General features: G+C 38.9%; 1 protein-coding gene across 1 annotated transcript; it reads right to left on the reverse strand.

The window, feature by feature from the left end:
* Positions 1–9,773: 9,773 nt before the first annotated feature.
* Positions 9,774–10,996, reverse strand: LOC126936108 (olfactory receptor 4C13-like). The gene has a single exon (XM_050758552.1). It carries the CDS (start codon positions 10,923–10,925, stop codon positions 9,774–9,776), a length of 1,152 nt encoding a protein of 383 aa, XP_050614509.1. The 5' UTR covers positions 10,926–10,996.
* Between the last annotated feature and the right edge of the window lie 7,759 nt (positions 10,997–18,755).

The raw sequence follows: 18,755 nt of genomic DNA on the forward strand, positions 1-18,755 counted from the left end.
TGCTTTATGAGACTCATAAATTTTATACTTTTGCAAGTTTTTATGATGGTGAATATGTTAGACCATTCTTACATTGCTATAAAGGAATACCGGGGACAGGGTAATTTATAAAGAAAAGAGGTTTAATTGACTCACAGTCCTTCAGGCTGTACAAGCATAGCATTGGCATCTGCTTGACTTCTGGGGAGGCCTCAGGAAGCTTTTACTCATGGTGGAAGGTGAAGTGGGAGCAGGTATGTCATACAGTCAGAGCAGGAGCAAAGTTGGGGGAAGATGCCACAGACTTCAAAATAACCCAGTCTCATGAGAACTCACTATCATGAGAACATCACTAAGTCATGAGGGATCCACCTCCATGACCCAAACTTTCATTAGGCCCCACCTCCAACATTGGGGGTGATATTTCAACATGAGATTTGGGTAGGGACAAATATCAAAACTATATCATTCCACCCCTGTCTCCCTCAATCTCATGTTTTTGTTACACTGCAAAATACAATCATTCCTTCCCAATAGTCCCCCAAAGTCTTAACTCATTCCAGTATTAACTCGAAGTTCAAGTCCAAAGTCTCATCTGGAGATTAGTTTCTTCCATCTACAAGCCTGTAAAAGCAAAATGGGTTATGTACTTTCAAGAAACAATAGTAGTGCAGGCATTGGGTAAACATTCCCTTTATAAAAGGGGGAAATCAGCCAAAAGAAAGGGGGTATAGGCCCCATGCAATTTCAAAGCCCAGCAAGGCAGTCATTAAACTTTAAAGCTCCCAAATAATCTCCTGTGACTCTATGTCCCACATCCAGTGCACACTGTTGTGAGGAGTGGGCTCCCAAAGCCTTGGGGTTCTCTGCCTTGTGGCTTTTCCATGCTGATGTTGCAAGCTCAACCAGTCTGGGTTCTGGAAGGCAGCAGCTCCCTTCTTATACCTCCACTAGGCAGTGCCCTGGTAGGGACTCTGTGTGGAGCCTTGTTAGAGGTTCTCTATAAGGGCTCCACCCTTGCAGTAGGCTTCTGCCTGGGCATCTAGGCTTTCTCATACGTTTTCTGAAATGTAGATCGAGGCTGCCAAGTCACCTTCACTCTTGTACTCTGTGTATCTGTAGACTTAATCCACATGGAAGCTGCCAAAGCTTACGGCTTGTGCCCTCTAGAGTGGTAACTGGAGCTGTGCTAGGATCCCTTTGAGCTGTGGCTGAAGTTGGAGCAGCTGGGATGTGGGGAGCAGTGTCCATTGCTAGAGAGGTAGTATGATCTTTTGGGTGTGTCACAACACTCTTTTTTCCTATGGTCCCAGAATTCAATGCTGGTTCCTTTATGGATTTACTTTTATTTGGATGGAACTTTATTCCTTTCTTAAGGGTGTGACTGTAGGATATATTGTGTAGGGCCCTTTAGCTTCTGGGTACTTCCAAGGGGCCAAATCTACGAATTTTTTGATGATAGATAGCCTTAGTGTAATGGTTTTCTCAAATACTGTTTTTTGTAGGTGGTAGCAACAGTCAGTAGGGCATGTGAGAGGGATCACTGCCTCCTGCAGAGATCAGCAGGGGGAAGTCTCTAATTTTATTCCCCAGCCCTGTGCACTTCTGTCAGCAGGGATAGTATTGGGTTGTTTAGTTTTATCTGCAGGTCTGTAGGTGGCATTTGTGATACGAGCCAGCTGAGCACTGTGTAGTTGTGTGGGCAGTTTAATAAGCTGTGCAGGTTGACTTCCAAGCCAGTAGGTGGCATTTCCAGGAGAGAGGTAGCAGTGGGATTTTTCCTTGGATTTTGTTCATTACAGAAGGTCTGGGTGTCCTATGTAAGGGGTGGGGCCATGGAACTCCCAGGGCTCCCTGTCCCATGCCCTGCTGCTGCAGTGGTTGGATGGGGCAAAGCCAGGCATGGTTGGGTCTGGGAAGTCCTGGACCAGGCTCTCCAAGGCTGGTGCAAGTGCTGATTCTGCTGTGGGTTTGGGGTCAGGTCTCAGGCTACTGGGGCAACCCTCCAGGGAGGGGGCAGAGGCACTTCTGCTGCATCAAAGTACCTTCATGCTAGGGGGAGGGGTGGCCATGAATCAGCAGCTGGAAGTGGCAGTGGGATCTGCTCCACCCCCAAACCTCCAACCCCATGGGTTTCCCTACAGCATCAAACCACCAGCAGCTGGCTAGAACCACTAGGCCCATCCTAAGCTATCTGGGTTCAGATGTCAAAGCCTCCCCAGGCCTTGAAACTCCCTGTCTGGGGCAGAAACCTTGAATCTCAGGCCACACCCTTCCTGGTCTGGTCCTATGAAGGGAGGCGTAACCAGCTCCTGTGCCACAGCATGAACCCACACCACACTCTCCTCTCACTTCTGACTGTGGGGGCTCCAGATCACATCAGAGCAGATCACAGATCTCATCTCCATGCTCCTGGATGACATGCTTGAATTGTGCAGGGATAGGACCAGGCCAACAGCCTTGTCCTCGGGGTCCCTGGACTCAAGTGCTGGCTGTGATAGGGAGGGCAAGCTGGTCCCTGGCCACTGGAGGAACACTCAGGTAGGGCAACAGTGGCTGCACTGTGGGCCTGCCACTTGGAAGGGTGGTCCTCTCTCCATAGGAATGGCTAGGCAGGCAGGTTTGGGAGAGACTGGCAGGCATGGGGTATGTGGTCCAAATGACCTCAGTCCCACAGTAGAAGCAGTGGAACCTCTCCTTGAGGCACGTGAGAGCACCTGGCCTCCCCTCTCACTACCTGGCCCAACAGCCAGCAGTGGCAGGGGCAGCCTCAGGGCAGGACAGAGATCCTTGGGTAATGGGCTCCCAGAATGGCACCATGCTCCAGCTGCCCAGTGCTTGGAAGTCTGTGAGACTCCATGTAAGTTTGAGAAGCACCTGTGCATGATCTCCAGACAGCTGTCTATGCCAGTCTGGAGGCCTATGGGGGTTGAGGGACTCTCCTGTAGCTAGGATTCTAGAAGTCTGCCCCAGGAATGTGGAGCTCTGGGGTTCCTTCACTTCCCCCTTCTTTGGGTCTGGGGCAGCTCTTGTCTCCCAGCAACCCCAAACAGGCAGCCCCATGTCTCCTCCCTTCCTTCACCCTCAGTGTCTGCTGTTGCCTCTTTGTTGAATTCAGTGCTCTTTCTCAGACGATCTATTTAAAGTATGAATATCTACTTGATATTTTGGTTCCGCTCTGTGGAAGAGGTACACCCCATCTGAATCTAGTCAGTCATCTTGTAGTTGCATATTTTTTAATTGTAAATTTTTTAATACCATGTATTATCTCATAAATGTATTTGTTTTAATAGTTTATAAATTTTGATTTGCTACACACACAAAATTGTTGTATGCAAATAATGACAGTTTAAAGTTTTTCCTAGTCATTTTTATAAATGCCACTTATTTCTTTCCTTTGCCTTATTGCCCTGGTTAGATTCTCCAGCACAGTGTGGAATAGATGTAGTTATAATGGATAGTTTTGCATTGTTCCGGACTCTCAGAGAAAGTTTTTAGTATTTCCTCATTAAGTACATTGTTGTCTGTAGGATGTTTGTTAATAGGCTTTATCGTACTGTGGAAGTTCTATTCCTAGTTTTCTTAAACTTTTTAAAAATCATGAACGTATGTTAAATCTTATCAAGCTTTTTCTCTATTTATTGAATTGATCACTTTTTTTCTACTTAATTTTGTTCATGCAATGAATTATATGAATTCATTTTTTTTTTGAAACAGGAACTTACTTAGTTGCCCAGGCTGGTGGGCAGTGACACAGTCGCCAATCATTGCAGCCTTAACTTCCTGGGCTCAAGCGATCCTCCCACCTCAGCCTACGAAGTAGCTAGAACTATGGCGCATGCCACCACACCAAGCTAATTAAACTTTTTTTTTTTTTTTGTATAGTTGGAGGTCTCAGTATTTTGCCCCAGCTGGTCTTGAACTCCTGAGATCAAGCGATCTGCCCACCTCAGCCTCCCAAAGTGCTGGGATTACAGGCGTGAGCCACCACATGTGGCCATGAATTGATTTTGAATGTGAAATCAACATTTCATTCCTGGGACAAAACTTACTTGCTCATGATACATTATTATTTTTATATATGCCTGTATTTTATTTGCTCAATGTTGGGTTTAGAATTTTTGTGTCTGTGTTAATGAGAGATATTTATCTGATATTTTTTCTTGTAATGCCCTTTTTCATTTTCTCTAATCCCTGAAAATGTTGATATAAAATTGGTAGTATTTTTTAAGAGTGAAATGTGGAATTCACTGATAAAGATACATAGGATGTAATCTTGATATTTCTGGGAGAAGTAAGGGGAAAATTTTTCAAGAGCGAATTCAGTACATGTATGTTATTCAGGTTTTGCTTGTGTGTTTGTGTGTATGTATGTGTGTGTGTGTGTGTGTGTTTAGAAAGTTGTGTTTTTCCAAATAAATGATAAATGTCTGAGATAATGGATATGCTAATTACCCCAAATTAATCACTGTATATTATCTGTATCAAAACATCACTATTTATCCCATAAATATATACAATTATTATTTGTCAATAAAAATTGAAAGTTGCTTAGTACAAAATATTTTAAATTTGCATTTTTCTGGTTACTAATGAAGTTGAAAGTTTTTTCATATGTTTATTGACCATTCATTCTTCTTCCTTTGGAAATTGTTCTTGCCCTTAGCCCATTTTGTAGATGAATGATTTCTTATTAACTTGTAAGACTCTTTGCAAATGGAGGATGCATGTATTTCATTTATTCAATCGAAATATTGTTTTTACAGACATTGGTGGATGACAAAAAATAGAAAGCTGTGTTTTTCAAGGCAGAGGTTCATTTCTTTTTAACTGGCAAGGACATTAGCAAAATTCATTTGTAATGTCCTTTTATTATCTTGTTAAGATCTGTAGAATCTACAGCATAGCCTTTTCATTGCCGATTCTCATAATTTGTTTTTTTCTTATATTTTAAAACCCATTTTGCTAAGGACATTAGTTTTATTAATTTTTACACAAAACCCACCCTGCCTTTATGTATTTTCTCTATTTTTAAATTAATTTTATTTCAAGTATATCTGTCTTCTACTTACTATTCATATTATACCACATTTTATGCATTTATTTTGCTCTACTATTTCTAGCTTCTGGAGACGAAAGCTTAGTTCATTTCCTTTAATCTTTTTTATTTTCTAGTAATTGCATTTAAAGCTATATATATATATTTTTTATTATACTTTAAGTTCTAAGGTACATGTGCATAACGTGCAGGTTTGTTACATATGTATACTTGTGCTATGTTGGTGTGCTGCACCCATCAACTCATCAGCTCGTCATTTACATCAGGTATAACTCTCAATGCAATCCCTCCCCCCTCCCACCTCGTCATTTACATCAGGTATAACTCCCAATGCAATCCCTCCCCCCTCCCACCTCCCCATAATAGGCCCCGGTGTGTGATGTTCCCCTTCCCGAGTCCAAGTGATCTCATTGTTCAGTTCCCACCTATGAGTGAGAACATGCGGTGTTTGGTTTTCTGTTCTTGGCGATAGTTTGCTGAGAATGATGGTTTCCAGCTGCATCCATGTCCCTACAAAGGACACAAACTCATCCTTTTATATAGCTGCATAGTATTCCATGGTATATATGTGCCACATTTCCTTAAACCAATCTGTCACTGATGGACATTTGGGTTGATTCCAAGACTTTGCTATTGTGAATAGTACCACAGTGAACATACATGTGCATGTGTCTTTATTGCAGCATCTGAGCAATTCTTTAGCTGCATCTAGTATTTTTTTTTTGTTTTTACTGCCTTTCAGTTAAAATTCATTAAAAATTTTCATTGGCACTTCTTTAATATATGAATAATTTAGAATTGTGTTGCTTGATTTGTAAATAATTGGGGGATGTTTAGTTATATTTTTGTTATAAATTTTTAGTTGAAGCCTACTATTATCAGATATGTGTTCTGTATGGTTTAGTCCTTTGAAATGTATTGAATCTTGTACTGTGGCCCAGCGTATTTTCTATTGTGTGTATGTTCCATGAGCACTTAGAGATAAATAGAATAATCCTACATCTGTTTTCTCTTTCCCCACTCCCTTACTAATCCACCTTCAGCTAACCTGACTGAAACTGTGTGATAAACTCAAGACTTTTTAGGGAAGGACATTGCTTTATTTGCATTCAAATCAAGTTTTCTTGATTTGTTCTAAAGTTAACGTTTATCATCTTCTGGGAGTGAGTTCAGATGCCATCTGCCACACCACAGCTTAACCTTACACAGCGGAGTTTAACCTTGAGTCTAGTTATGGTCTAGAAGCAAAGAGGGATGATGAAGGTGGGTCTTGAGGGAAATCACCATTGTTTTGCTGGGAAACTGCTTCAGGGAAGGACATACAATTTCCTTAGGCAATGTGAGGTTAAACCTTCAGTGGGGGTGAAGAGGTTTCTTCCACTAAGGGTGAAGGGAAGGTTCTACTAGAGGTGGGGAGGCCTCTTCAGCTGGCAAAGCAGGTTCATCTTTTCTCTGTTCCATCTCAGTATCCTCCTTCTGAAGCCGAAACGGAGTTTCATCCATGACTCTTTTCTTTCTAATCTTCATCCTGTATCAAGTTCTTTTCCTTAAAATTCATTAATGTATCTTAAACTGTCTCTATTGCTCTGTGTTAGTTTGGGTTTCTTAGATGCAGATCTGAGATGAGAATTTTCACAAAAGTGACTTATAAGGAAAAGGGGTTAAGGGAAGCTAGTTATGGTAGAGGGAAGAAAGGACATGATCTCAACTGGAGTCTGGCTTCAGATGTGGTCTCAACTGAAGTCTGCCTTGAGTCTGGAGCCATTGAAGCTCTGGAGGATACACTGTATTACAACAACCTTTTAAACTTGCATGTCTGTTAGTCATTGGCCACTGCTGGGCCCTGACGGTGGGCATAATCTTCTGGGTGTGGCACCTCCCATTTTCTGTGGTGCAATTGTCCAGGGAAGGGTGGTACTGTGAGCTGTTAGCAGCCCAGACATAGCAGGTGGGGCAGGAGTTCACTTACCAGGCAAAGGGCATTTGAGTTGGATGCAACAGTGTCCCTAACACTCGGTATCTCTTGGGAGTCACCAAAGTTCAGACCCCCATTTATCCACACCTAAATCATTATAATTACCTCCTAATTGCTCTTCTCTTGGGAGGCTTGACCCTTCAATCCATTTCCCATACTGCAGCTAGAGTTATCATTCCCAAAACAAATCCAAATACGTTTCTTGCTAGTTTAAAAGTACTTTCACTATGTTCTCCCTGGTACTTAGTATTTAGTTTTAACACAATTATGAGACCCTTTTTGATCTTACAAAACATCCTACTTTCCAGCTTTATGTCTTGTATTTTCCCTTTTACAATCTCAGTGTCCTACTCTGGCACACAGTGGGGTTCAATAAATAATTGTTGAATGAATAGATAAATTGATAATTACAGTCATATTGAATTGTTTGGGTTTCCTGCTTACTCTTTCTCATCTTCTGGCCTTTGTTACTTATTCCCTCTCATAGACGCACTCTTAGCTCAACCTTATGCCCACTCATTCTGCTGATTCCTTTTCTCCCTTTGGCTTCTTTTTTTTTCTTTTTTGAGACAGAGTCTTGCTCTGTCAGCCAGGCTGGAGTGCAGTGGCGAGATCTTGGTTCACTGTGACGTCTGCCTCCTAGGTTCAAGTGATTCTCCTGTCTCAGCCCCCCAAGTAGTTGGGACTACAGACATGCACCACCACACCCAGCTAATTTTTGTATTTTTAGTAGAGACAGGGTTTTGCCATGTTGGCCAGGCTGGTCTCGAAATCCTGACCTCAGGTAATCCGCCCTCGTTGGCCCCTCAAAGTGCTGGGATTACAGGCGTGAGCCACTGTGCCTGGTCAGCTACTGTTTTTGATGTCTTTTCATCTAGGAATTCTTTTTAGATCTCCTAGGTCTTTGTTGTGTGTCCTTCTAACATGCTTTCACAGCACTCTGTAATTCCATGCTCTTACTATTGATAGTATTATGTTGTAATTCTCTGTTCTCTTCTTGAAGTCTCTCAGAGGATCCTAACTTTTGTGAAAAGAGGACCCTGGTTTCTCTTTATTTACCACTAAGCCCCAGGAACTATTGATGTGCTTGATACGTTCCTGGGGATAAAAACTATTTGTTGATTAAGGAATAAAGAATGCAAGGAATAAGTGGAATACGGTTATCCTGAAACTGCTTTGTGTGTAGCTTTATGATTTGAAAAACAGCTTTTAGACTGGGTGTGGTGGCTCACACCTGTAATCCCTGCACTTTGGGAGGCTGAGGTGGGCAGATCACTAGGTCAGCAGATCAAGACCATCCTGGCCAACATGGTGAAACCCCATCTCTACTAGCCAGGCATGGTGGCAGGTTCCTGTAGTCCCAGCTACTCGGGAGGCTGAGACAGAATTGCTTGAACCCGGGAGGTGGAGGTTGTGGTGAGCCAAGATCGTGCCACGGTACTCTAGCCGGGCAACAGAGAGACTGCATGTCAAAATCAAAAAGCAAAAAACAACAAACAAAACAGCTTTTAATATGAAAATGTTACCAAAAAGCAAACTGATTAATAGAAAAATATAAAGAGCCCATATACATAAGATAATAAAATCTTACTGGGGGTAGGAAAAATATCAAGATAAACTATATGTTCATATGCTGAGAATGCAGTTTCAATTTCTTTCTCATTGTTTCAATAAGAGTGAAAAAATGTAGTTTCCCTGTGAGGTCCAACCAGAATCCTTAGTTTGAAGGTAGAAAAAACGGTCCTAGCCTCCACTACTACTTTTGCTTTATATTTTATTGAATTTATTCATTTTCATTAATCCTTTTATTCATTGATTCTATGTTTATGGTATACCAGACATGGTACCTTGTAGGAACTATTGTTATCTATCAGGCAAGTATTTTATGGAGTATAACTGTATATTTAATAAATAGAAATTTCTCCTTGATATCAAAACATCTTCTCTATTTGAACCATCACTCTTTCTGGTCGATTATCAGTATAAAAAGAGTAACGTGAGCAATACAAAATGGTTCTGAAGCCTACAAGGACATTTGGAATCATGGTATAAACTTCATTGTTTACCCATCAGATGCTAAATAGTTCTTTGCTTTTATAGCCCTGAGGTAGTTAGATAGTATAATGTTTCAGAAAACAAAGGCCATCAATTTCGATATATAAAAATGAAATAATTATTAATGAAAAAGTTATATTTTTAGTTAATGAACTAACATATACAATGTGTCTGGCATAGTCCCTATCTCAATAAATGATAGCTGTTATGATGATCTGATTTTTCTGTCATCATTGCCTGGCAGGGTATCATGGTAGTTAAGCACATGGTTTGGGAAATCAGTGAGATTCTGGTTACTGTCTATTTGATATTTCTATTTTGACACTGTCAACTTCTCTAAGTTTCCTCTTTGGTAAATGGGGATAAGAGTAATGCCTCTCTGTTTTTTACGGACATTATTACTTAATATAGATATATTTATTACTTATTTTACATTTATTAGAAGGAAGGTCTATGAGTTTCATACATATGGATGAAGCTGGTGAAACTAAGCCCCAAATTGGTAGAATTTTCCCAGTTTGTGAGAATAATACATGGTTAGGTTTTCTCCTTTTTCTTGAACCCATTTTGACTCCCCTCAAGGCATAATGTATTGATCATAGTGGTTAATTATTTTATTTATCCAATAAGTATTCCTTGCTGACATTACCCAAAATGTCCTTTCAACCCTTGCCTCAGTTGAATCATGTTGGGCTCCAGTCACACTTATTTGACACTTGAAATAACTTTCCTACTACACAATTTCCTAATGGCATTTTTCATCTGAGCATTCAAGGTGTAGATTAAGGGGTTTAACATAAGAGTTATCATAGTGTAAAATACAACAACTGCTTTATCAATGGGTAAAGTAGCTGGAGGTCTCGTGTACACAAATATGCAGGGCACGAAGAATAAGATGACAACTGTGATGTGGGAGACACAGGTAGAGAGGGCTTTCCGCCTTGCCTCTAAGCTGTGGATCCTTAAGGAGTACAGTATGACCACATAGGAGACTAGGAGCAAGAGAAAGTTTAACAGGCATATGAACCCACTGTTGGCAGCTACGAAGAGTCCTAGAGTGTGGATATTAGTGCAGGCAAGATTGAGCAGAGGGTTTAGATCACACAGAAAGTGATCTATGACATTAGGACCACAGAAAGGTAATTGGAAGATGAAGAGGATCTGTATGGTTGCATGAAGAAAGCCTCCTACCCATGACACTCCCACTAGCAGGCTACACACACACTGCTTCATGATGGTGGTATAGTGCAAGGGCTTGCAGATGGCCACATAGCGATCATAGGCCATTACAGTAAGTAGGATGACCTCAACACCTCCGAAAAAATGTTCTCCAAAGACTTGAATCATACATCCATTGAATAAGATAGTTTTCTTTTCATAGAGTGAATCTGTGATCAGCTTAGGGGCATTGACAGAGGAATAGCAGACATCGATAAAGGAGAGATAGGCCAGGAAAAAGTACATGGGGGACCTCAATGATGGGCTGGCAATTATGGTGACCACAGTGAGCACATTTCCTGTCACGGTGGTGATGTAGATGACAGAAAACACAACAAATATGATTTTCTGCATTTTTGGGTTCTCTGTAAGCCCCAGTAGAATAAACTCTGTCACATTGTTTCTATTCGCCATGTATTTCAAATGATGGTTAATTATATTACCTGAAAAGAAAACAATTTTTATTAATACATCTTTAAATTTGTTAAACTTCTCCATTGTAATATGTAATATAATAAATTCTTGGGTTCTACTGGGTTGTGATTTGAGGATTTTTTCTGAGATAGGAAAAAAGTTTTGAGTTTTGGAAGTTTCCTCAAATTGCCTCCCTGGTGAAGACCGTGCTAAGAATTTTGACATAAGAAACTTTTGTGGCACACAGGCAGGAGACCATCTGTGAATATTTAATCATCTGAAAGGACTGAAAGTTGAATGATTGCACACATAGTGGCAACTAAGCCTGAAAAGATTATAGAATATATATGTAAAGCACATGAATGCAAAGCTCAAAATTTGCTTTTTTTTTTTAATTTAGAAAATAATGAAATGTGAAATGTTATGCACAATATGAGTGAAATGATACAGAGGAATCTGAAGAAGGGGAATTCTTGGGATATATCTCTAGTGAAGGTCTTTGTGTGTTTTTTATGATGTGGGCTGAGATCCAGTAAGGAGCTGGAAGCCAGATAATGGAACTTAGTTAGCAGACTATTTAGAGTAGTTGACATAAGAATAACAGTGCATTTGTGATGAAAATGTAAAGAAAGAATATAAGAGCTGCTATAAAAGAATTCACAATCTATTATCTAAGTCCTATTAACTTTATTATAGCTAATAATATACACCTTTGAATAATTGCTACGAGTATGACATTGTAGAATGTGCTTTGCACACATGATTTCATTTTATCAATTTTACAGATGAGGACACAATCTCAGTGACTAATATTAATAGTTATAGTGTTAATATTAACTAATATTTACTGAACATAGCATGTTTCAAGTGCTTTTACAGACATTTGCTTATTTAATCCTCACCGAAAACCTATGTATTAGTTACTATTGTCTTTTTATACTTATTTTACTCATTAGGAAACAGAAGCACAGAGAAATTAAGGTTCCTCCCAAGATTGAGCAGATAATCAAGGCTGGACCCAATATTAAGTTTCAGATTATGCTTGTTAATTTTTTCCCTCCAAAGTCTAAACTCATGCTTTATATTGTTACAATAAACAATGTTGAACTGGTAATTTCCCTTTGATATGGCCATAATTTTTATAATTACTTTAATACAACTTCAGAGACAAGTTTATATGAAGGAATTTCATCCGCAGACAGACACACACACACACAATGATACATCGAAACTCCTAAATATTAAGAAAAATGTGGTATTACATTCATTGAAGGGCTGTTTTTGCTTAGTCTCTATGTCAGCACTATCCATTCCTTCTCAACCCCCTTCGAAAGCATGGGACCCTGGCCAGAATTTTGTGCAAAGTGTTAAAAACCATTATCACAATAGTTAAGGGTGTTAGTTTGAGAATCAGAAAGACCAGATTAGAATCCTTGTTTTTCCACCTATAACTTCTTTTAACTGGGGTATATTTCTTGGCACCTTACATCTTAATCTTATCATCCATAAAATGATAAGAATAATATTCACCTCACATACTGTTACGAGAATTAATTGGGAGAGCATATATGAATATACTACTGTTAGGGACATACACAGGACTTTCATTTACTTTTATGGCTGTATAAGCCTAGGAGGCACGATAAATTGACAGTGTGATCAATATAATACAGAGAAACATTTGACCATGCATTAAGTTCACAAAGATCTCCAATTTTCCTTTTCAAGAAGCTACAGGGATTTATTTTATTCATAGCAAGTGATCCCAGGAAAGTTTCTCCATGTTGGTGCTTGGACTAATCAGCTGATGATTTGCCATTTAATATTTATATTTACGTCTTTTGTGTGTGTGAAGTGTGTTTAAATTTTTAGTCCTCACAACTTGTCTCACTCACTAAGGAGGTGTCTCATGGCAAAAGTATGGTACCTGATATCAGAGAGATGGGTTCTATATATTGCTTAATCTCTGTAAGCCTCAAATATTTCAACTGTCAAATTAGGTTAATGATATTTAACAACTACCTTTTGAAGAATTGGAGTGAGAATGCAAGACTCTATTACTCTTTTTGAAAAGTGTTGAAAAATACTGATTACTATATATAGAAAGTAACAATCTTTGGTAAGCTTCAGCGCTATTGAAAAACTTACCTTAGTAGTCCTTGATGATCTTAATGATGTTTAGGGGTTCTCAGACACAATCTTATTTGAAATTATCTTTTCTTGGAATAAGTAAGTTTCAATGTGAAAGGTATTTCACCCTTCCAAAGAGCTTATTCAGATGATTCAACATCAAATCAACAGTTGTTAAGAAAGTCTGTTTGTAAGTCTAAATATTTTCTTCTAGCCTAAAGCCTCTGAACATTTTCACAAAAAACTGCTCTTCTTGACATGGCTCTGGTCCCCTCAGGGCAAGATGAAGAAAGTGTGGAGGAAATACATTTAAATGAGTCACTCAGCTCATGATGAATCTTGCTCTGGAGATGTGAACAACAACAACAAAAACAAAAAAAAACATTTTTAGCTTGTACTGCATGTGTATTTAAAGAGGTTTCTACAAAGATTCAGAGACCTTGTCTTGTAGCTGTTGCTTTCTCTCCCAGGAATTAATTATCTCCTTTGATGGAAAGACTTTGTCTTAGAAGCAGATATCCTGGAGAGACATGTTTGAAAAATGCCCATCCTGAATGGGGAATTGAATTCTCTATATTTAAAACTTAAGCCTGTGAGAGTCCCTTTTTCCTATCTGAACCCAGGTTTCTAAGAAAGCTGAATGCCACCTAAATGGCAAGGTGGCATAATTCCAGAGTGGGCACCTCATGTAGTTCCCCTGTTGACTCATGCTACAGAAAGAGCTGCTGTTTTTTCATCTAATATAAAACCTTTTTTTGGAAAAATGTTATTGATTGCTTGAGATCTAGAGCGCTGAGGGTACGAAATTAATGGCAGCCATTTTAAAGGACTTGATTCCAAATGCTCTTTTTCTTTCCCTCCTCCTACTTTATTGAGGTATATTTGACAAAAAATTTTTATATTCAAGGTGTACTACTTGATGATTTATATATGTATACATTGGATAATGATCACCATAATCAACATAATTAACATGCTCATCATCTTATATAGTTAATCATTTTTATTGGTATGGTGAGAAACTTAAGCTCTACCTTCTTAAATCTACTGTACTATATAAAAAACTATAGTAATAACTATAGTCACCTTGCTGTACCTTAGCTCTACAACTTATTTTACATAAATGCAACTTTATACAGCTTGACCAACATTCCCATTTCTCCCTGCTCTAGCCCCTCACAAACCCCATACTATTCACTGTTTCTATGAGTTTTATTATTTTAGTTTTTACACATAAGTGATGACATGCAATATTTGTGTTTTTGTGCCTGGCTTATTTTGTTTAGCATAATGTCCTGCAGATTTATCCATGTTTCTGCAAATGGAAGAATTTCTTCTTTTTCAAATTATTATACTTTAAGTTCTAGGGTACATGTGCACAACGTGCAGGTTTGTTACATGTGTTACATGTGCCATGTTGGTGTGCTGTATCCATTAACTCATCATTTCCATTGGGTATATCTCCTAATGCTATCCTTCCCCCCTTCCCCACCCCACAACAGGCCTCGGTGTGTGGTGTTCACCACGCTGTGTCCAAGTGTTCTCATTGTTCAATTCCCACCTATGAGTGAGAACATGCAGTGTTTGGTTTTTTGTCCTTGTGATAGTTTGCTCAGAATGATGGTTGCCAGCTGCATTCATGTCCCTACAAAGGACATGAACTCATCCTTTTTAATGGCTGCATAGTATTCCATGGTGTATATGTGCCACATTTTCTTAATCCAATCTGTCATTGATGGACATTTGGGTTGATTCCAAGTCTTTGCTATTGTGAATAGTGCTGCAATAAACAAACGTGTGCATGTGTCTTTACAGCAGCATGACTTATAATCCTTTGGGTATGTACCCAGTAATGGGATGGCTGGGTCAAATGATATTTCTAGTTCTAGATTCTTGAGGAATCACCACACTGTCTTCCACAATGGTTGGACTAGTTTACAGTCCCACCAACAATATAAAAGTGTTCCTATTTCTCCACATCCTCTCCAGCACCTGTTGTTTCCTGATTTTTTAATGATCGCCATTCTAACTGGTGTGAGATGGTATCTCATTGTGGTTTTGATTTGCATTTCTCTGATGGCGAGTTATGATGAGCATTTTTTCATGTGTCTGTTGGCTGCATAAATGTCTTCTTTTGAGAAGTGTCTGTTCATATCCTTTGCCCACTTTTTAATGGGGTTGTTTGATTTTTTCTTGTAAAGTTGTTTAAGTTCTTTGTAGATTCTGGATGTTAGCCCTTTGTCATATAGGTAGATTGCAAAAATTTTCTCCCATTCTGTAGGTTGCCTGTTCACTCTGATGGTAGTTTCTTTTGCTGTGTGGAAGCTCTTTAATTAGATCCCATTTGTCAATTTTGCCTTTTGCTGCCATTGCTTTTGGTATTTTAGACATGAAGTCTTTGCCCACCCATATGTCCTGAATGTATTGCCTAGGTTTTCTTGTAGGGTTTTTATGGTTTTAGGTTTGACATTTAAGTCTTTAATCCATCTTGAATTAATTTTTGTATAAGGTGTAAGGAAGGGTTCCAGTTTCAGCTTTCTACATATGGCTAGCCAGTTTTTTCCCAGCACCATTTATTAAATAGGAAATCCTTTCCCCATTTCGTGTTTTTTTGTGAGGTTTGTCAAAGATCAGAAGGTTGTAGATGTGTGGTATTATTTCTGAGGGCTCTGTTCTGTTCCATTGGTCTATATCTCTGTTTTGGTACCAGTACCATGCTGTTTTGGTTACTGTAGCCTTGTAGTATAGTTTGAAGTCAGGTAGCGTGATGACTTCAGCTTTGTTCTTTTGACTTAGGATTGTCTTGGCAATGCGGGCTCTTTTTTGGTTCCATATAAACTTTAAAGTAGTTTTTTTCCAAGAATTTCTTTTCTTTTAATGCTAAATAATATTTATACATATATATAAAATCACTTTTCTTATCCATTAAGTTACCAACAGGCAATTAGGTTGTTACTATATTTTGTATTGTGAATAATACTCCAATAAACATGGAATACAGGTATCTTTTCAAGATACTGATTTCATTTTCTTTGGATATACAACCAGAAGTGAGATTGCTGGATCAGAAGCTTTCTAGTTTTGGGGGGAACCTCTTTACATTCTTGCCAACTGTGCACAAGGGTTTTCTTTCCTCCACTTCTTCACTAACATCTTTGTTTCTGATATAGCTATCCTACATGTGTGAGGTGATATTTCATTATGATTTTGATTTGCATTACTATAATAATAAGTGATATTGAGTATCTTTTCATATACTGGTTGGACACTTGTATATTTTCTTTTGAGAAATGTTTATTCTCCTCTTTGTCCATTTTTAATTTTGTTGCTATTGAGTGGTATGTGCTCCTTTTGTATTTTGGATATTAACTCCTAATCATATACATGGTTTGCAAATATTTTCTCTCATTCCCTAGATTGCCTTTTCACTTTGTTGATTGTTTCCTTTGCTGTGAAGAAGCTTTTCAGTTGATGCAATACTACTCATTTATTTTTGCTTTTGTGACCTGTACTTTTGGTATCATATTAAAATATCATTGCCCAGACCAAAATCAAGATTTTCTTTCTCCTGTTTTCTTCTACTGACCTTATAGTTTCAGGTATTGCATTTAAGATCTCAATCCATTTTCATTTGCTTTTGGTATATGGTGTGAGATAAGGGTCAAATTTCATTCTTCTGTTTGTGGATATTCAGTTTTTCTAACACCATGTATTGAAGAGACTCTTCTTCCTCCTACTGTGTGTTCTTGGCACCTTTGTTAAAGATGAGTTAATAGATGTATGTGGGTTTATTTCTAGGCTACTATAGAGTTAGAATAGTGTATCTTTACCAATGAGTTTATGCTTTCATGTCGTTAGTTAGTGTCCTTTCATTTCAGCTCACTTTTGTTTTAAGTGTGAAGAATTTCCTTTAGTATTCCCTTTTAGGCAGGTCCAGTGGTGATGAACTCCCTCAGATTATGTTTGGGAAAGTTTTATCTCTTTTTTATTTCTGAACAGTTTTGCTGAGTATTCTGTGTTGACAGTTCTTTCTTTCTCTTTCAACACTTTGAATATATTATCTGACCCTCTCCTGGCCTGCAAGGTTTCTGCTGACAAATCTACTAATAGTTTTATCATTCCTTTGTATGTGATAAATCAGTTTTTACTTAATGCTTTCAAACTTCTCTCTTTGTCCTTAACTTTTGGCAATTTGATTCTGTTGTGTTTTGATGAAGACATCTTTATGTCCTCACTTTTGTAGTTCTTTGGGCTTCATGGGTCTGAATGTTTATATCCCTTCCTACATTTGGGGACCATTTCTTTATTATCATTTCTTTAAACATACTTTTAGCTTCTCTTTCTTTCTCTGTTCCTTCTGGGTAGCCCATAATACTTACACTGACATACAGGATGGTGTTCCTGAAATACCAAAGGGTTTTTTAACTTTATTTTTATTTTTTTTTTCCCTCTGAGTGAGACAAATTTCAAGCGATCTGTCTTCAAGCTTGCTGATTCTTTCTCCTGCTTGGTTGAGTCTGCTTTGCAGCTCTCTCTATTGAATTTTTCAGGTCACTGTTTGTGTTCCTCTCTTGAATTTCTGTTTGATTTCTTTTTATGGTTTATATCTTTTTATTGAACTTCTAATTTTGTTCATGCATTATTTTCCTAATTTTTAAAGTTGTTTATCTGTGTTATCATGTATTCCCATGAATTCTTGAAGACAATTATTTTGAATTCCTTGTCAGACTGTTCATATATCTCCATTTCTTTAGGGTCAATTACTGTTGATGTATTTATTTCCTTTGGTGGTACCATGTTTGTCTGATCCTTCATGATTCTTATAAACTTGCTTTGGTGTCTTTGCATTTGAAGAAGTTGTCATCTCTTCTAGCCTTTACAGTCTGGCTTCTGCTGGGAAAGTCCTTCACCAATCAGCTTGTCTAGAATTCCTATGTGAGCCAACAGTTGAAGAGACTGTGGGCAGGTTGACTGTGGAGGTCTCCAGGCAGATAACCTTGCTATCTGTTTCCACAGGGTTGGCCTTGCATTAGAGCCCTATGGGAACAGACCTGACACATGGGTCTGTAGGTGTGAGCCTGGAGCCTGGGTCCACCAGGGTGAGTTTAGAACCTGGGTTTATGTGGGCTGGCCTGGCACTGGAACAGGCCTTGAGTTTGCATTTTTGAGGAACAGCTTGGAACTGGGGTAGGGTGTAAACTGAGTCCTCCATGGTGGAGCTGGACCTGTGTTAAGCCTAGTGCCAGGGTCCATGGGTACTGGCCTTCCACAGATGCTCACTGGGGCAGACATCTAGGTTGAATCCATAGGAGTTGGTCTAGTGTCTGGTTTGCATTCCTGACCTGGTGCTGAGGTGGTCTGATAGCCTATTTTCATGAGGACTGGCCTAGTACTGAGGCAGGCCTGGAACCTAGATCCACATAGCAGTCTAACCATAGAATAGACCTGGAACTGGGGCCTAAATATTAAGAAAAATGTGGTATTACATTCATTGAAGGGCTGTTTTTGCTTAGTCTCCCTGTCAGCACTATCCATTCCTTCTCAACCCCCTTCCAAAGCATGGGACCCTGGCCAGAATTTTGTGCAAAGTGTTAAAAACCATTATCACAATAGTTAAGGGTGTTAGTTTGAGAATCAGAAAGACCAGATTAGAATCCTTGTTTTTCCACCTATAACTTCTTTTAACTGGGGTATATTTCTTGGCACCTTACATCTTAATCTTATCATCCATAAAATGATAAGAATAATATTCACCTCACATACTGTTACGAGAGAATTAATTGGGAGAGCATATATGAATATACTACTGTTAGGGACATACACAGGACTTTCATTTACTTTTATGGCTGTATAAGCCTAGGAGGCACGATAAATTGACAGTGTGATCAATATAATACAGAGAAACATTTGACCATGCATTAAGTT

Source organism: Macaca thibetana, chromosome 14 (genome assembly GCF_024542745.1).
Source record: "Macaca thibetana thibetana isolate TM-01 chromosome 14, ASM2454274v1, whole genome shotgun sequence".
NCBI lineage: Eukaryota > Metazoa > Chordata > Mammalia > Primates > Cercopithecidae > Macaca > Macaca thibetana.

Coding starts and splice junctions, on each gene's coding strand:
- LOC126936108 (XM_050758552.1), bottom strand. CDS start 10,925: ATGTCAAAATTCTTAGCACGGTCTTCACCAGGGAGGCAATTTGAGGAA.